The 16844-nt window shown below is 40.9% G+C and overlaps 1 protein-coding gene across 2 annotated transcripts in view; it reads left to right on the top strand.

Annotated features, from left to right (window-relative positions):
* The window catches only part of AHI1 (Abelson helper integration site 1), a 62932-nt gene that overhangs the window by 33554 nt on the left and 12534 nt on the right, over positions 1-16844 (top strand). For both annotated transcript variants that reach the window (XM_035108917.2, XM_035108912.2), the window contains exons 19-20: positions 2744-2861; positions 14508-14566. In XM_035108917.2, coding sequence (XP_034964808.1) covers positions 2744-2861; positions 14508-14566 — 177 coding nt within the window. The remainder of the gene's footprint in view (positions 1-2743; positions 2862-14507; positions 14567-16844) is intronic.

Here is a 16844-nt window from a genome sequence, read left to right as displayed (position 1 = left end):
TTAAATTCTACTCTTGAATTTGGCCCAGAAACCAACTGGCAACCAGTGCAGCTTTTTAAAAATGGGTTATTTGAGATCTAAATGGAACCCCAGCCAGAATCTGGCTGCTGCATTTTGGAGCAACAAGTTTCTGAGTCGTCTTTAAGGGCAGCCACACGTAGAGTGTGTTGCAATAATCCAGTCTGGAAGTTATCAGAACATAGAGTACAGTGGCCAAGTCATCTCTATCCAAAATGATTTGTAGCTGGCAAACCAGCTGGAACTGAAAAAGAGACACTCCTAGTCACTGAGGCCACCTGAGCCTCCAACAAGTGTTGAATCCAGGAGCACCTGCAAACTGTGAACTTGCTCCTTCCAGTGAGTGTTGATAGAGCCCTTTTGAAGTCATCACCATGATGACTTTCCAGAAGTATTGTTCACAGTGGTAATTTCCCACATGCACAGCCAGAATCATGGTACACTGTGCTATAGTGTACCGCTGTATACTATTATGTGAAGGCATTTGGCAGCATGAACTGGCCCTAAATTTAATCTGAGCTTTGGCAGACAAAGGACTCGGTTGAACCACACCATAGTTTTTGAAAAGATTGTTCTAATATGCATAGCTTAGAAAATCTACAAATTTCCATTGCTGCATTACATTTCTATCCCACCTTTTTTTTCTGCTGTGTACCCCAAGCTAGTGCAATGTGTTTCACAGGTAATCAAGGCATTGACCAGAGCTAGGGCTGCTAATATTTAGCAAGGTGTTACTGCATGTGTCTTCAGATTGATTGCAGAACCAAGTAATTAATCTAGTCACAATAAGTAAATAATCTAGTAGTGGTGAAATTATAAGACAAGGTGACTGCAGAACCTTTTCCCTTCTAGGCAAATTTGGCTGGCCACATGCCAGTGTTGGCTGGGGACAGAGGCAAAAATGGGCAGAGTAATGGGTGCAAATATTACCTTGGTACAGTTGGCTAAGGGGATGCGGGTGGCGCTGTGGTCTAAACCACAGAGCCTAGGGTTTGCCGATCAGAAGGTCGGCGGTTCGAATCCCCGCGACGGGGTGAGCTCCCGTTGCTCAGTCCCTGCTCCTGCCAACCTAGCAGTTTGAAAGCACATCAAAGTGCATGTAGATAAATAGGTACTGCTCCGGCAGGAAGGTAAACGGCATTTCCATGCACTGCTCTGGTTTGCCAGAAGCAGCTTAGTCATGCTGGCCACATGACCCGGAAGCTGTACGCCAGCTCCCTCAGCCAGTAAAGCAAGATGAGCGCCGCAACCCCAGAGTCGTCTGCGACTGGACCTAATGGTCAGGGGTCCCTTTACCTTTACCTTACAGTTGGCGAATCATCCCTTTCTAGACTCCATCCAGGCAAGAGTCATTATAAGAGTTTGTTGGTTTATTAATGATATTTTTATATTGCTTAATACATGGCATTCTTAAGCTGTTGTCATGGAAGTTCATGGACATATTCCAGCTAAACAAAACGTTCAAGGAATATGTGAAGCAAGGCCAGGGATGGGATGTGTAAGGGGGAAGGCTTATAGGGAACAGCCCCCCCTCATCAGGTCGAGTTCCTCGCAGAGCAGTAAGTCCAACAGCAGATCAGATTACAGGAGTCAGGAAGCAGAGGGGGAGAGACGAGGCTCTAGCAGTGTCAGACAGCCTCTCCACCGGGTGGAGGGGGAGAAAGGTGGGGAGGAAGGGACCGGAGAGCAGTCAGAAGGACGGCCCTTCCCCCCAACGCCTGAATTGAGATAAATGGCTCCCCGTAGGACAAGGGGGAGGCGCTTTGGCGTTCCCAAGGTGTTATGTTGGAAGCGAAAGAGAAAGAAGGCATTGCGAGGTTCTGACTCAGACTAAGCAGACATGATTTGCAGACACTTTGCACTGTAAATAATATGCACAATAAAACATCTTAACGACAAGCAGATGTGGAGAGTTATTACTCAAGAGTAGCCACAAGACCCCTGACAGGATGTGACCTGGAGTGAGTCGATTTGGCCCTTGAGCCTGAGATTCCTCAGCCTCAGTGTGGCACGTTCATCAACCCATAAGGAGTGAGACCATGTGTATTAAATGAGAGGTTAAGCAAAGATCTCAAGAGCTTGAACAATTTTGATATATTGAACTTTTCAGTAACCCCATATTTCAATGTCACAGGTTTTGAGTGTTAAAGTGAAAATAACTAGATTAGCTGTGTTTCTTCTGAAAAAGTGGAGTGCAATTTGCTATTGGGGAAGAAAACAAATATTTAAGTTAGGTTCAATTTTCCCCCCGAGTCAGTTATCCAGCCATTCAATCCCACTTGTGTGGCTTATGAGTGAAAACCTAAGCCTTTACTAGAAAACTAATAACTCTGAGAGGAATGTTAACTAAACACTTGGAGGTATATCTTAAATTAATTGAAAATATGTCAGCAGAATTATATTACAAGCATAATATAGGACTATCGGTCCACAATAGGTGAGCAGACATATTTATTACTTTGCAGCATGGAGGCAACAATGTTGATATAACAATTAAAACAAAATGGGGTGCCAAAGGGAAATATTGGTGTGTGTTTTCTAGAAGACAGGAAGGAATCAATAATATTTTATAATTGTCTTTGCAAAAGTTTGTTTTTAAATCTACTTATCATCTTTCCGAAAAGCAAGCCATTGAAATTTTCTGTTCTTGCACTGATCTAACAATAATTGTGCTGTAAATTTTGTGTCCCGATGAGGAAATTACAACTTTCCTTTACTTTTGTAGACCAGTTCCAGTGCGTTGCTTCCTAGTCCATCCCTCCTTTCACCACACTCCAAATTAAGTTTGGCAAGTACACTGGGAAAACCACCAATTCCTCTGTATCCTCTTCCTACTCAAAGCGGTAAGGTGATTTATTCTGTTTTTGTAGCAGATTCTTATTTTTGTTTCTGTGATTATATTCAAGGAGCATACTCAATTATTGCTTTTGTGTACATTTAAAACATGTTTAACATGCACACTTTGAACTAATCCCCAAGTGCTTTTAAGAATGCCACATTTTTATCTACTTTCAAAAAATGTGTATTGAACTGGTTTTATTGTTGTGGTGTTTGTTTGATTGATTATACTGTACAGCAGGCATCCCCAAACTGCGGCCCTCCAGATGTTTTGGCCTACAACTCCCATGATCCCTAGCTAACAGGGCCAGTGGTTAGGGAAGATGGGAATTGTAGTCTAAAACATCTGGAGGGCTGAAGTTTGGGGATGCCCGCTGTACAGTATACTGTATGCTATACCTTTATAGCAGTATCACACCACTTTAAACAGTCATGGCTTCCCCCAAAGAATCCTGGGAACTGAAGTTTGTTAAGGGTACTGAGGATTGCTAGGAGATCCCTACTCCTCTCACAGCTACAATTCTCAGAGTGATTTAATAATTGAGCCATGTTCCTGGGAATTTTGGGGGTGGTGGTTATGAGAGGAGTAAGGTCTAATAATACTCAACATGCTTAACAAACCGCAGTTCCCATAATTCTTTGGGAGAAGCTCTGGCTGTTTAAAGTGGCATGGTGCTGCTTTAAATATATACTGCTGCTGGAACCTAAATAAAAAATAATATATGAATATTTCAATTAGAAGAGCTGGAGCCTGTGTTTAGCAGCAATTACTCAGAGCAGTCAGAAGATAGGAAAAGTTGCTGGTTTCAAACTGCTATACAGATCATTAACATCCACATAAAGTGAATGGAGTCCCACTCCAATCACTGCCGGGGGAAAAACTGTTGAAGGCTGGGAACACTCATAATCACCCCTGCCTCTGCCTGCTCTGGAATACGGTAATCTTTGTTTTAGGACGGGAAGAGAGAGGTGGATGTGGTGGCAGACTCAGGGCAATAGTAGCAGGCTGCAAGGAAGCAGGCTGCTCCTACTGATGAACATTTGAAGAGGAGTGTTCGCCTGTCCTTGAATTCCTAATTACCACTGCTTTCTGATCATTACATTTAGGTTCCCTTAAAAGACATACACTTATGTCCTATAAACCTCATAGAATCGTAGAATTGTAGTGGTGGGTGGGACACCAAGGGTAACCTAGTCCAACTCCCAAAAATTCAGGAATCACAGCTAAAGGATCCATGACAGATGGCTATCCAACCTGTTTAAAACTCCAATGAAGCAGTCCACCTTTCAAGATATTTCATTCTACTGTCACACAGCTCTTGCCATCAGAAAGCTATTCCTGATGTCTAATCATAATCTCATTTATCATTTGGATTCATTGGTTCAGGTCCTACCCTCTGGAACACCAGAAAACAAGCTTACTCCATCTTTCATGTGACAGCCCTTCTCCTCTTGATCTCCTCTTTACCAGGCTAAACATACCCAGCTTCCTCATAAGGCTTGGTTTCCAGACCCCTGATCATCTTCATCCTCCTCCTCTGCACACATTTCAACCTGTCCATAGCCTTCTTAAACTGTGGTGCCCAGAGTGCAGTATGTTAATAATGTATAGCTTCCCATGCTAAGACAAGATATTGCTCTACACCCTTAAGATGCAGCCAAAGATAGCAATCTTGACAGCAGCTCAATTTCAAGCCATAACCCCTTGGCGTGTCACAGCTTTGCATTCATGTCTATAATCCTTTTAAAAAGCAAAATACATTCTTTAAGTCAAAGGAATGACACTCCAGAAATATAAACAATATCTCACACTTATTTTAATTGATCTTTTCAAATACATGACCTGAAAATAAGGATTCTAGGAAAATCTACTATAAAAAATAATGCATGTTCTTAGATTTTCCCATAAGAAAATCTCTTCAGTTTTGGAGATATTGTAACACCATTAATTGCTCTCGGGCTCCATTGTTATGGTGCTCATGCTATATAAGCATTGTTTTTATAGAGATGGGGTGGAGGAGAATTATTCATTTTTCATACCTTTCACCATCAATTATATACTGTGAAGAAAGGAATCTCTAGTATGTAGACTTGGCTCTGAGACTTATATTATTATTACATGGATATTTGATTATTTCACCATAAGAATCGGCTCAGCCTCCTCCACTTCTCAAGATGGGGGGGGGGGGTGTGTGTGCTCAGCCCCATCCCAACAGACAGCCCTATAGAGTTGGCGCCTTTGGTTCTGTGTAGTTTTAGATTTTTCTCCTCATCTCCCACTGACTGACTTTGGAAGAGGGAAATGCGGCAGTCTGGCTGCAATGAAGAGCATGGCTCGACTGCATTCATGTTTTTGTCTTCTCATTATTGTTGGATTGCTCTGTGCTTTCACCATAGCTCAAACATAAGGGAAGGACCATAGCTCAGTGGTAGAGCATCTGGCTTTGAATGCAAATGGGCCAAACTTCATTCCCCTGCATCTCCAGGTTGGACTGTCGCTGCCAGTCAGTGTGGGCAGTACTGAGCTAGATGGACCAATGATCTCGCTTCAGTATAAGGCAGTTTCCGGTGGAAATGAAGCCCTGCATAAGGACTTCCGCTTCCACAGCAGGGCTCCCCACCCCATCCCCTGCATGCCGCTGCTGATGGTATGATCAGATGAGTGCAACATTGAATTCCTCACTGTGCTTCCCAATCTACCCTGGGATTATACAAATAAGGGTGGGATAAAAGTATACTTAATCAAACTCATCTTTTTCATAGTGGTCACATGCTGAGTTAACATCTTCATCAAACTTTCCACTTTGATATTATGAAACGAAGATAAGGGAAAGGGATGGAGGGATGGGAAAGATAATTCCTGAAATAAATTGCATTTAAAATACTTGGATTCTATGGCAGCATTATTGCCTATTAGTTTTGAATACAATTAGAGAATCCCCATTTGAAGTTCTAAAGCTATTTATTCTAGCATAGTGCTGTTGATCAATGGAACTGGTCTGGCAAGTATATTGAAACTTTAATAAGTTACTACTTTTGGACAGGTCCTATGCTATATCTGGACATGTTCCAGGATTTAAGCACATGGGATCATTTCCTCAGTCAGAACAACTAACCTCTAGAAATGTTTCCTCTTTCTTAGGACGTGCGAGACTCAGTTCAGCTAAGCATAATTTAGAGCTGCCTGAAGGCAACTCAGCTAATGCCCAGGAAAACTACTGAATCTTGCTTTCCAGAAAAGAAGTGCAGCAGAAAGTGAGATCTGAACCAACCAGAAAATTATAAAAGGGCATGTTTGTCCTTATGAAAAGATTAACAAAACTGATTGGGTTTTTAAACACAAAATTCTAAATGGGGTCTTCTAATCACAAAGATGTTTAAACATGTGCTAAAGATCATGTTTATATAACGTTATATGGCTATTTCTCTAATGACAGCAATTTGGCCATTCCCCCCCCCCATATTTTTTTTCTTTAAAAATATGACTTTGCAGATTCCTCTAGTTGACTGATAATTTTATAAAAGTAATAGTGCAAATGTCAAATAACACGCCTTATTTTTGGCTTACTTAATCTGTTTACATTGAAATCAAGACCGCACAGATTCCTCCATTATGTGTTCTTTTTTCATGTTTTTTCATGTTTTTTTCTAGGCATGTTAATTAAAATATTTAACTGGGGAAATGTAAAATACTGAGCACAATAGCTGAAAAACTTTGAAGATTCCAAAGCTTTATCAAGTGAACATAACTCATATGTAAAATTGGTATATGTTAGGATAATTACTGCTGCGCCTTTGGGATAAAGGAAGTATTGTCAGCCAAATTATACAAGGGTGTGGATTAAATCAACCATTACTCTCTACTTGGCATTGATCATTGTGGCTTGCAAAATCAAGATATGACGTAGTATTGTGCAAATTACTTGCCAAAATGTGTTCCTGCCATTTTTTTAATTATATGGTAAAGTGGTTTGTGGGGGGGGGGGGTAGCCAGCTATATGCAAAGGATTGAGTAGAATTCAGCTTAGCTTTATTATGATGACTTACCAGAAGCAAATCTTTAAAAATAGAACTACAACTGGGGTGGGTTTAAATCATGAATTAAGAAAAGGGATCTATTTTGAATTACTGATTTTAAATCACATTTTTCTATTTAAAATTCATATTAAAACTGATTGCTATATTAAAACATACGGGTTTGTAAGTAACTATATACAAGCTCTGAACTTTCAATTTTTTAAAAAAAGCCAATCTCTAGCCCTCTTAGGAAAATGAAGCACAATGTACGGGTACCCTCTAGGAGGCTTCATATTGCTTTGCCATGGCAATAAGCAGCATTAGCACATTCTAAGGACATGCTTTGGACAGGCAAAAGCATTTGAGGATGGTGTGACCTGTGGAAAGTCCTGAAGGCTCGTTAAAAAGGCCTAGATTTCTCTATTTGGCTTGCTTTTATACATCTCCATAGCTGTGCTTTTTTGGGTGCCATGTTTTATTGCTTTCATCTTCTTTTCTTTTTTTAAAAATGATTTTTATTAATAGTAAGAACAACAAACATCATGGTTCCAAAACAGGAGCTGTAAAACACCAAAACTGGAATACCCATGGTAGTATCATACACAATAACTAATTTGGTGTTAAGCCAATATAATCTACAAAATCGCTTTAAAAATCTGACCAAGTAATCAAACTACAAATAACATATACTAAATCATGATACATGGATTTTTTCATGTCAGGATATTTTTCTGAATATTTTATAACCATAAAATAAAATGTTACAAGTGTGAAGGGGAAAGATATGATGGAAATGAGCTGGGAGACCACTGTGAACTACAGCTTCATGGAATGTGCCACTGAAAATATCACTCCAGTGTACTCACTGTGTTGCATGAAGCATGAATTGGCTCTAACTAGAGCACATTATCCCATTCCAGTGCTCCATGAATTATCCTTTGTACACATTTGGCTCTTGCAATAATGGAATGCCCCATTAATTCGCACACGGTGGGCAGGACCCCCATGAGTTACTTGCAGAAGGTTCTTGGTTTAATCCTTAGCATATCCAGCTAAACAGATCTTGAGTAGCCATGCTGTGCAGATCTCTACATGAATCCCTTAGAGACAGGCGTGCTGGGTTCCACTCAATATTGCGGGGGCCCGTCGTGTGTATGTGATGTTATGTGGTGGTAGGAAGTCCGACAGGGCCCGTCATGCCCCCCCCGAAAGGCCTGATGAGCCCCGCTGCAGCAGCAGGCTTGCCTAATGGAGCCTGGCACAGCCGCAGGAGGAACCAACAGGGCCCACCCAGCTGTGTAATATTGAGGGGGCCTCGTCCCCCAGTGAAAATTGGGGGGGCTCAGTCCCCCCAGCCCCACATAAATGGTGCCCCTGCTTAGAGAACCATTACTAATTAGAGCAGACAGTCAGAGAGTTAGCTTCATAGGTTAATACACCTGCATACACATGGGGGAGACTGCCCTTTGCATGTTGGAATCAGGTATCAGAAAACTAGGCACACCATTCTGTTCAGCTTTATGATAGGTTATGAAGTTGATTGCATGCCTGGACTCCACACACAGTTTGCAACTGTGTGAAAATGGAATCGTTTTTAAAATCTGCTCACGCTGACCTTGTTTGCTAAAATTTATAATTAAGTGGAATAAATTGCGGTCTAAATTTTTAGGCAATCTGCAAGGCTACCTGGGTTTTCAGAATGCTTGTCTGGAAATGAACATCCCTTTCTTTCTGAAAGTGCTACATCAGGAGGGAAATGGGGTTAATATGCAAGTGTTGACTATTGTGGTCAGAGTAAATACCTCAGAAGCAAAGCTGATTTACATTTTCCAGAATGTTGCCTGAGTAGTTGCTTGGAAGTCTTTTTCTCTGAATAATGTAATATGAACACTTAGACTATTTCCCTTCGTTGCACCTGCTTTTTAGTCAACTTGCAATTTACAGAGCAAAGTGAGTAATGCCAAAATGGGTAATTTTTTACTTTCTATATTGGCTGGCACTTGTATCTGTGTGGATAGTGGTATTAGATTGTTTCGTCACAATATTGCTCTTGACGTAGGTACTGTATATCTGGGTGGAGTCAGGAGTTTCTTATATTCATGTTTAAGAAAGAGAGAAGATAAAGTTCTCATTTAGCTTACTAACTTGTGTGTCTTCTAAGACTTCCATGACAGTATCTGAAAATATTTTGTATTGCAAATTTTTCATGAAGGGATTTGATTTTTATCATGATGTCAGAAGTTCAGCCAAGGTGCCCAAACTTAGGTGTAACTTATATCCCCTTTAGTAAAATTATAGGGTGGGAAAGGAACAAAGGATAATTTAGGGTAGTTTTACTCAAATTGCAGGGAGATGAGGTATACCCTCTGGGCTGTCTATCCTGCCTCAAATTCTGTGTTGTACCTCCTAGTCCCTGTTGCCATCAGCATCCCAGCTTTATCACCTTGTTTTCAATTGATACCGAGTATGTTAATTGTCATTCCACAAAATGGGAATAGCAGCAGTAGCTAACAAGGGCAGTAGAGAGATTTGTTGGGACCAGGCGTGCCAGCTCTATAGGGCCAAGGTGTCTTTGGCCCCCTCAGTATCAGTTAGCAGGGGGCCGGGCCCCCTCAATGTTGTGGGCTCCAAGGAGGCTGAGCGTGAAGCCAAGCGTGGCATGGGCTCCTCTTGAGCGTGAGAGAGGAGCCGTCAGCCATTGAAACCACATTGTACTGGGCCCCATCCTTGGTCTCCTCCTGATGATGCAACATTGTTTGTGCGTGGTGTCACACATGTGTGCCGGGCACATGATGTCACACACACGCCACACACACTGGACCCCCTCAATCTTGGGTGCAAGACAGTGTAGTGTGGAAAGAGACAGTTTTGATAGGTGGATAAGAAAATCTTGGCTGGCCTCATGTGAGCCATAAATTGAGCAACAGAGATCAGTTCCAATCACTGCCCTGAGGCAAGATCCTTCTTACTTCAACCACCAATTTTTGCATCATATATTCATCCTTACGTCCAGATTAGTGTTGGTAAATATGGTGACTGTTAACAGCCTGAATTCCCTCCACCATTATGTGTAGTAAATTGTCTAGCTTAAATGTGAGGCTGCTAGCACCCAAAATTAGAGTATCACCCTCTTTTTTGTTATTTAATAAAACATAAAATAATTGCTATGTTCCTTAGCTCAATTTCATTATCTCATATCCTTTTCTAATGCAAGGCCTGCTCTAAGAGAGCATTTCATCATATGCTTCCAATAAATTTACTTGGAGATTCTTCTGTGGGAGTGCATGGAGAATTCTACTGGACTCTGTAGCAGTCCGACTCATGGGACAGTGTGACCTGCCTGACATTGTGGGGAAAGAACTAAAAAGTCATTCCCTGGTCTTTTCTGCACCTGTGATTCTACAGAGATCTTCATATTTGTAAGGGGGAAATACAAGGACCTTTCTATGAGATTACTAAGGAATCATTTAATGGGTGTGTCAGATGCTAAATATATTTGATTCTAATCTCTAATTAAAATGTTGGCTTTTATTGCTCTTAGATTTGATGTAACAGGTTTTTCTTCATTATAGCTGGGAGCTCTGCATTCTGTTTTTTAAAACATCTCTGAATTCATCAACCAAAAGATCTAGCCTCTGTGACTGAAATCGTAAATGTGTGTATGTTATATTATGTGTGTGATGTTGGGAAATTGGGGTAGTGAGGGGTTTAAGAATTATTTGTTCCAATATTTCTTCCAGGGGCTTCAGAACCAAGGCCAGATCTCTTACGATACTAGAGGCAATGGGTTCTTTGGGCTAAGGAAACACAATGCTTCAGTTTTCCCTTGACTAGTTGCTCCTTGCATTGCAAATCAGGGTTGGCAAATCCAGTGGTGGCCACTGGTAGAGGACGGGGGTGCGGTAGGTGCGGTCCGCCCCGGGTGTCATCCTTGAGGGGGGGTGACATCGCCCCTCGCCCACCTGGGACGCTCGTTGCAGGTGGTGCCCCGCACTGCCTCATTTACTCTAAATAGACTAGCCTCCCAGGCCTCTCTATCTGGCCCTTGGAATTTTCCCCAGGCCACACACCCTCCTCAGAAAGAGGTCTGTGTGGGTTTAGAAACAAGCCTACTGTACAAGGCAAAATTTGCATTCATTTCTCTATACACTTTTGCCTCCAGCCCTGCCCACCACTGGCATGTGGCCCTCAAAAGGCTGCCCAGATGGGGAGGTGGCCTTTGGGCTGAAAAACGTTGCCCACCACAGGTGAATTTTCACAGGCTTGATTCAGAATGGTCTCAGCTAAATTTCTGCTGAGCATGCCCTTGAATGCCAGGATTCCTGGCGATTGTAGCTTTCTTAGATCCTTGCATTTTTCACAAAACTCTACTACACAATCTAATGGCGCCAAACTAATTATGAGTGGGGGAGTGTTCATACTCCACTCTTGGGAACTTCTGGTGCCTAAAATCTGAAAATCTGAACTATTTTCACCTGGCCTCACCCCTGTGCAGGTATTTTAATTCAGGAGTGACAGCTCCAGATCGGCAACCCTAACCCTCAAGGCAATATTTCCACTTTCTACAAGACCGCACCAAATAAACAAAACAGCAGCAAATAACTAAATAGACACAGTGCTGAGGTGTATGGAGCCCCGCAGCCTGATGGGAATGCAATTTGCCCCCTGTCCCAGTCATCAAGTTAATCAATTGATGAGCAAAGATGGTGCACTAAGCCCCTTACTTAGCTGATCTGCACAGATCAACTGAGGAGGGGTAGGTACCTCTGTATATTTGAGGGTTTGGGGTTTCTTTTACAACCAAGAGGTATATAACTTTTGTGAAATGTGTGTGTGTGTGTGTGTGTGTGTCCTGCGTGCCTACATTTGAGAGTGTGCATGACCCCTTGCTATAAAGTTTCTGCCTTGTGCCTCCAGCTTTTATCACAGAACTTCAGTGGCAAAGTTAAGAGTCAAAGCAAGACTTTTGCAAATACACCACCTGCAATATTTTGGAAACAGTGACTGCATAACTATTTTGTCGTCACTGTAACCATCACACTGTGCTGGGGTAAGTGTTATAAGCAGGGTCAGTCAGGGTGAGTCAGAAAGGATACAGCTTTTTAGTTTAGAAAAAAGGCTAGTAAGGGGGCTTGGGGGAGGCATACACAATTATGCATGGTGTGGAGAAAATGAAAAGGGGGAAGTTTTCTGTTCTCATGATAATAGGACTTGAGACCATCCAGAGCTGAATGTTGGAAGACTGAGGACAGACAAAAGGGAGCACTTATTTGCATAATGCATAGTTGATCTAATTCATTCCCACAAGATGTAGTGATGCCCACAAGACTGGATGGCTTTAAAAGAAGTTGGCCATTTTTTAAAGGATAGAACAAATAGGAGAAGGTTATCAATGACTACTAGCCAAAATGGCTGTGTTCTACCCCCAGTATCAGAGCAGCAGGTCTCTGGATACCAGTTCCTGGGTATCACAAGGCAGGGGAGTATTGTTGCATTGCTTGCAGGATTCCTATAGTTATCTGGTTAGCCACTGTGAGATTAGGATGCAGGACTAAATGGGCCTCTTCTAAATAGGCCTCATAAGAAGAGCAGGCCTCTTCTTATGTTCCTATATTCTTATCTTTGACCCAAATAATATGAGTATTCAACAATAGTCTTTAAAATAGACTTGTGTCCTTTCTGAATCATTTATGTTTCTTATTTAGGCTTATATAGGGCAAAGATGTGACAGAGGAGAAAACTGGGTAACTGGAGCACACATAAACCTATTAAGAATGAAGTTTTTTCCGCTCACAGGAGAAGTGTTTGCAAGATTGTGGGCAAGCTGGCTCTTTGAGGTGGTGCCATCTAATTACATATATAAATATCTTCCAGTGTTCAAATATTTGTGAGGAAATTTATTATGAGTGTGACTAATACCACTGGCTTAAGGGCTGGCAAAGTGCAGGTGGAGGTTGTGCAAGCTTTCCCATGGATATGTGCCAGTGCACCTGAATAATTTCAGCCATTAGTTGAGAATCCAGGGAACTGATGAGCAGGTATCACCCAGAGCACTTAACTGAACAGTGTGTGTGTGTGTGTGTGTGTGTGTGTGTGTACACGTTGACAGTTACTGAATTTCTGGTTATCACCATAACACACATTTGGGTGAATGAGGTGCAGCGTTGTCATTCTGGTGTGTGTTGCTAACAGAAGGGTTAGTTTTGGTCACCTCTTCTTGGATCCAATCTGTTTTGTTTTTTCTTCTTCTGTAATGACAACTTAATGTAAGCCCTACATGTGATAACAGTTCAACCATATGCAAGCTTTCCTCCTGCTGAAAAGCTGGTAATCTTTTCTGATTAAATGACCGTCATGAAAAAAGCCATAATATGTTGAAAGAAGGGTATGAAGTGATAGGTGCCAACATCCTTGAATAGTCCTTCAATAAGAGCAGATTTGCCTCATGTGCCAGTTTGTGGACACAGGGGCGAGACTGGAGGAAACCCCTTAAATACTTTGGGCTCTAGATATCTGAAGGGCTACATACTCCCATCTCACTGCAAGTCCTGAAAGACTTGTCTCTGCTTATCAGAAGACTGATGCCACTGTGCTCCAAATCTCTGGATGACATTTCCCAGTGGTTTCATATAGAATTAGTCCAAATGCTTCCCCCAAGCCATGCCCACCTTGTATCAGATGTGGGGAATGGCTCATCGGTACCTTTGCCCACACAGTTTCATTTCAAACCACATGGAAAAAGGAAAGCACTTTACCTGATTTCAGATGATTGATAGGTGGGTGCCAGATGACTGACAGGGAAGTTGGGGACATCAGGATCCGACCCACCAGCTGGTCCCATTTCCCATCCCTGTTCTAGGCCAGCACTCTTAACTTCTTCACCAAACTTCACTAGAATTTGCAGAAGGGAGATAGTATAGGGATTATCTTCCTTGTTTTTGAAAAAAAAATGTTTCTTTAAAGATGTTTCCTTCCTTAGAGCTATGCACATACCATCTACAAAAAGAAAAAAAGATGAAGCCATACATATTGAAAAGATTAGTGTGAGCTTGGTAGTCATTCTAATAATACATGCAAAAAGACCCAAAAATGACAAATAAACCCTTTTAAAAATATACTGTAGTGAGCTGGAATAAAATAAACAGCAAGATGTGTGTTGCCAGGAAGTCATATGATCAAAGAGAATACACTGAATAGCTTATACCTATTCTTTCAGATAAAATGAGTAGTTCAATGCAGAGGTGTTGTGATCACTTCTGGTGGGGGGAAAACTTTGTATGCATGACTCAAAGATTCAATGGCTGGGAAAGACAGTGCTGGTTTTAAATAATAGTGTCAGTTCTGAGTGCAAGGTGGTATGTGGTCATTGCTTGCAGTATCTTTCCAAATCATTTGAATGGAAATATTGGATTAGCTAACCTTGTGTCAGGTCTGTTAGTTAGATAAACTCTCCAACTGTTCCTGACTGAAAGATGCATAGCTGGGACTGAAAGCAGCTGCTGCTTTTTTATTCAGGTTTTTGTGAACTGTCTTACCATCATCATGGTTTTTTTGAAAAATATATAAAAATAAAATGATTTATTAGACTGAAAGGGGATAACAAGCAAAAATTTCACAGCTTTGTCTTTTCATAGGGAGCTTCATCCCAGTAGGAAATCCTTTTTGCCGAAGCCCGTCAGCTGGACTACACACGGTAAGCAGCTCAGTATTGCTTTTTCTTTTTGCATATAACATTTATAAAAAAAACTTTTTAAAATCCTTCTTCAAAAGTTATCATTGTACAGGAGCTTTCTTATCCTTCCGTTCAGTAATAAAAGACCTGCCTTCCACAGAATCATTGTCCATGTAGGCTTTCTGGCTCCCGCAGTTGCTCTCTGAACAAAAGATCCAATATCAGCTTTGTGTACTATGCTTGTAAAACTCATTGCAATTAGGTATGCCAAGATCTCAACTCTCTATCCTTAGGATGTCTTTAGATACATAGTTGTGGAGAATAAGGAAAAGTGGACACAACAGGACCTGAACTTGTATGCTAATTCTTTGTACTTTCAATTGAGACAGACAGAGAGATTGACTCTAATTGAACTTTTGCTCATTGATTGTCTTATATTAAGCAGCATTGTTGCCACTTTTGTAATGTGTAGACTGAAATCTCAGTTGTACTTTGGGTTTTACTTACTTTAAAATAATAAAGAACCAGAGTTGTTAGCAGGGAGGTTATTGTTAAACAAGATCACCTCATTTTAACCAATTGGTCTCCCAAAGGTTTCCCATACTTATCTCTTTATATATATATATATATATATATATATATATATATATATATATATATATATAATACACACACAAACACACTGACCATTTTTTTTGTATGGGATAAGAGTTAAATTGTGTTGGGTTATTAACTCCTTTGTTACCCATATCTAAAGATCATGACTAAGATTAAGATGCTTCCTTTCCAGCTGTGAGTCTTGCAGAATAGACATCATACTTTGTCCCCCACCTTCTTCTGTTCCCTCCTTCACAAAGTGCCAGTAGCATAAATAAGGCAGCACTTAATTACAGCAATTACATAACCGGAGTGCCCTCCCCACCAATTCATTTCAGACCCGGGGAACAGCTTTGCTCCTCCCCATCTTAAAGCACATCTTTTCCTCTAATGTGGGCAAACATCTCACCCAGAGTGCACTAGGGACCTCTCATCATGCTCAACAGAGGCTCTGGATTGGAGATGATTTTTTAAAAAAGCTTTTGTTTACTGGTTTTCCAAGCTTATTGTGCCCATGGATAAATCTATAAGCTGTTTTTCCCCTCAATTAGTGCAGAAACTAATTTTCTGGCTACATTGGCTCACAAATTCCTGAGTGAGAATTACTTTCAGATATACCAGCCCAGAATGACTGAAACCAAAGAGGGAAAAGTAAAGATGGGAAATTCATTATGGTATTCGTTAACTTTTTTATGGTGCTGGTAGAAAACTTCTAACAGTATGTAAATTGACATCCTTTACAGTTTAAAGTGAAATGTTTCTGATTAAAGAGAAATGGATCAAAATAGTTTTGGAGTGTGTTTGAATAATCTTAGCAGTTGAATTATGTCACCTACTTTACAATTCATCCCTTTTTAAAAATCCCTGTAGGCTTTGTCGAAGCAGCTGTGTTTGCGTTTCTTTTTTGTGTTTGTACATTGCAGGACTCAGTAAAGTGCATCCTGGCACAGCTTTTCCTCTAGGGAGATTATAGATTCCCATGCTCATTAAATGCTTAAAGGACTATAATCAAATCAGGATCATAGTCTTCTGAAAACCCAGGAAAGCAACAGTAGTAGCACCAGCAGTAATTTAATGATCTATTCTATGCCGTAGAAAGACCAACACATGACAGTAGTTTGGTTACTTTTTACAGGAGTTACTTATTCTGTAAGATTTTAACACAGTTGCTCCTTTGTCTTTGATCAGTTTCTACAAGAAGCAGAGAGAACCTAAAAATTACAGCATACTGTAGTTACATTTTCACCATGCTGTTCAAGAACCCTGTGCATGTAACCAAAAGTATACCAGCTTGTCCAGTGCTATTCAGTCTTCCTCATTCAGCTTAATTTTGAGGGGAAGCGTGAAATTTACAAAAGGATATGTTCACAGCCATTCCCTGCTTCTCAGGATGTATGGGAAACTTTTGCTCCACATCCAAAGGAAAGTACTGAATTAGGGTGGAGATGTAGAGTTCAGTGGTTCTCAACATGTTCCATGCCCACTCTGAAATTTAAATCTGACACTATCCAAATAGTTCAAAATGTCTGTGGATTCTTCTGTATATTTTAAGCTAATATGGGAAACAAACAAGCCCCGCGGTAGGTAGGGATTAGAGCAGTAAAAAAAAAAATTGTATCCTTAATGAAGTTTATCTTTGAGATTTAAAGTTGCACAACATTCATAATTTGCTGTGATAATTTTTTAATATAAAGTCCTGGAA

This window comes from Zootoca vivipara, chromosome 3, assembly GCF_963506605.1.
Source record: "Zootoca vivipara chromosome 3, rZooViv1.1, whole genome shotgun sequence".
NCBI classification, from domain to species: Eukaryota; Metazoa; Chordata; class Lepidosauria; order Squamata; family Lacertidae; genus Zootoca; species Zootoca vivipara.
Note: the sequence above shows the minus strand (reverse complement) of the source record. Positions and strands in the feature narration are given on the sequence as shown.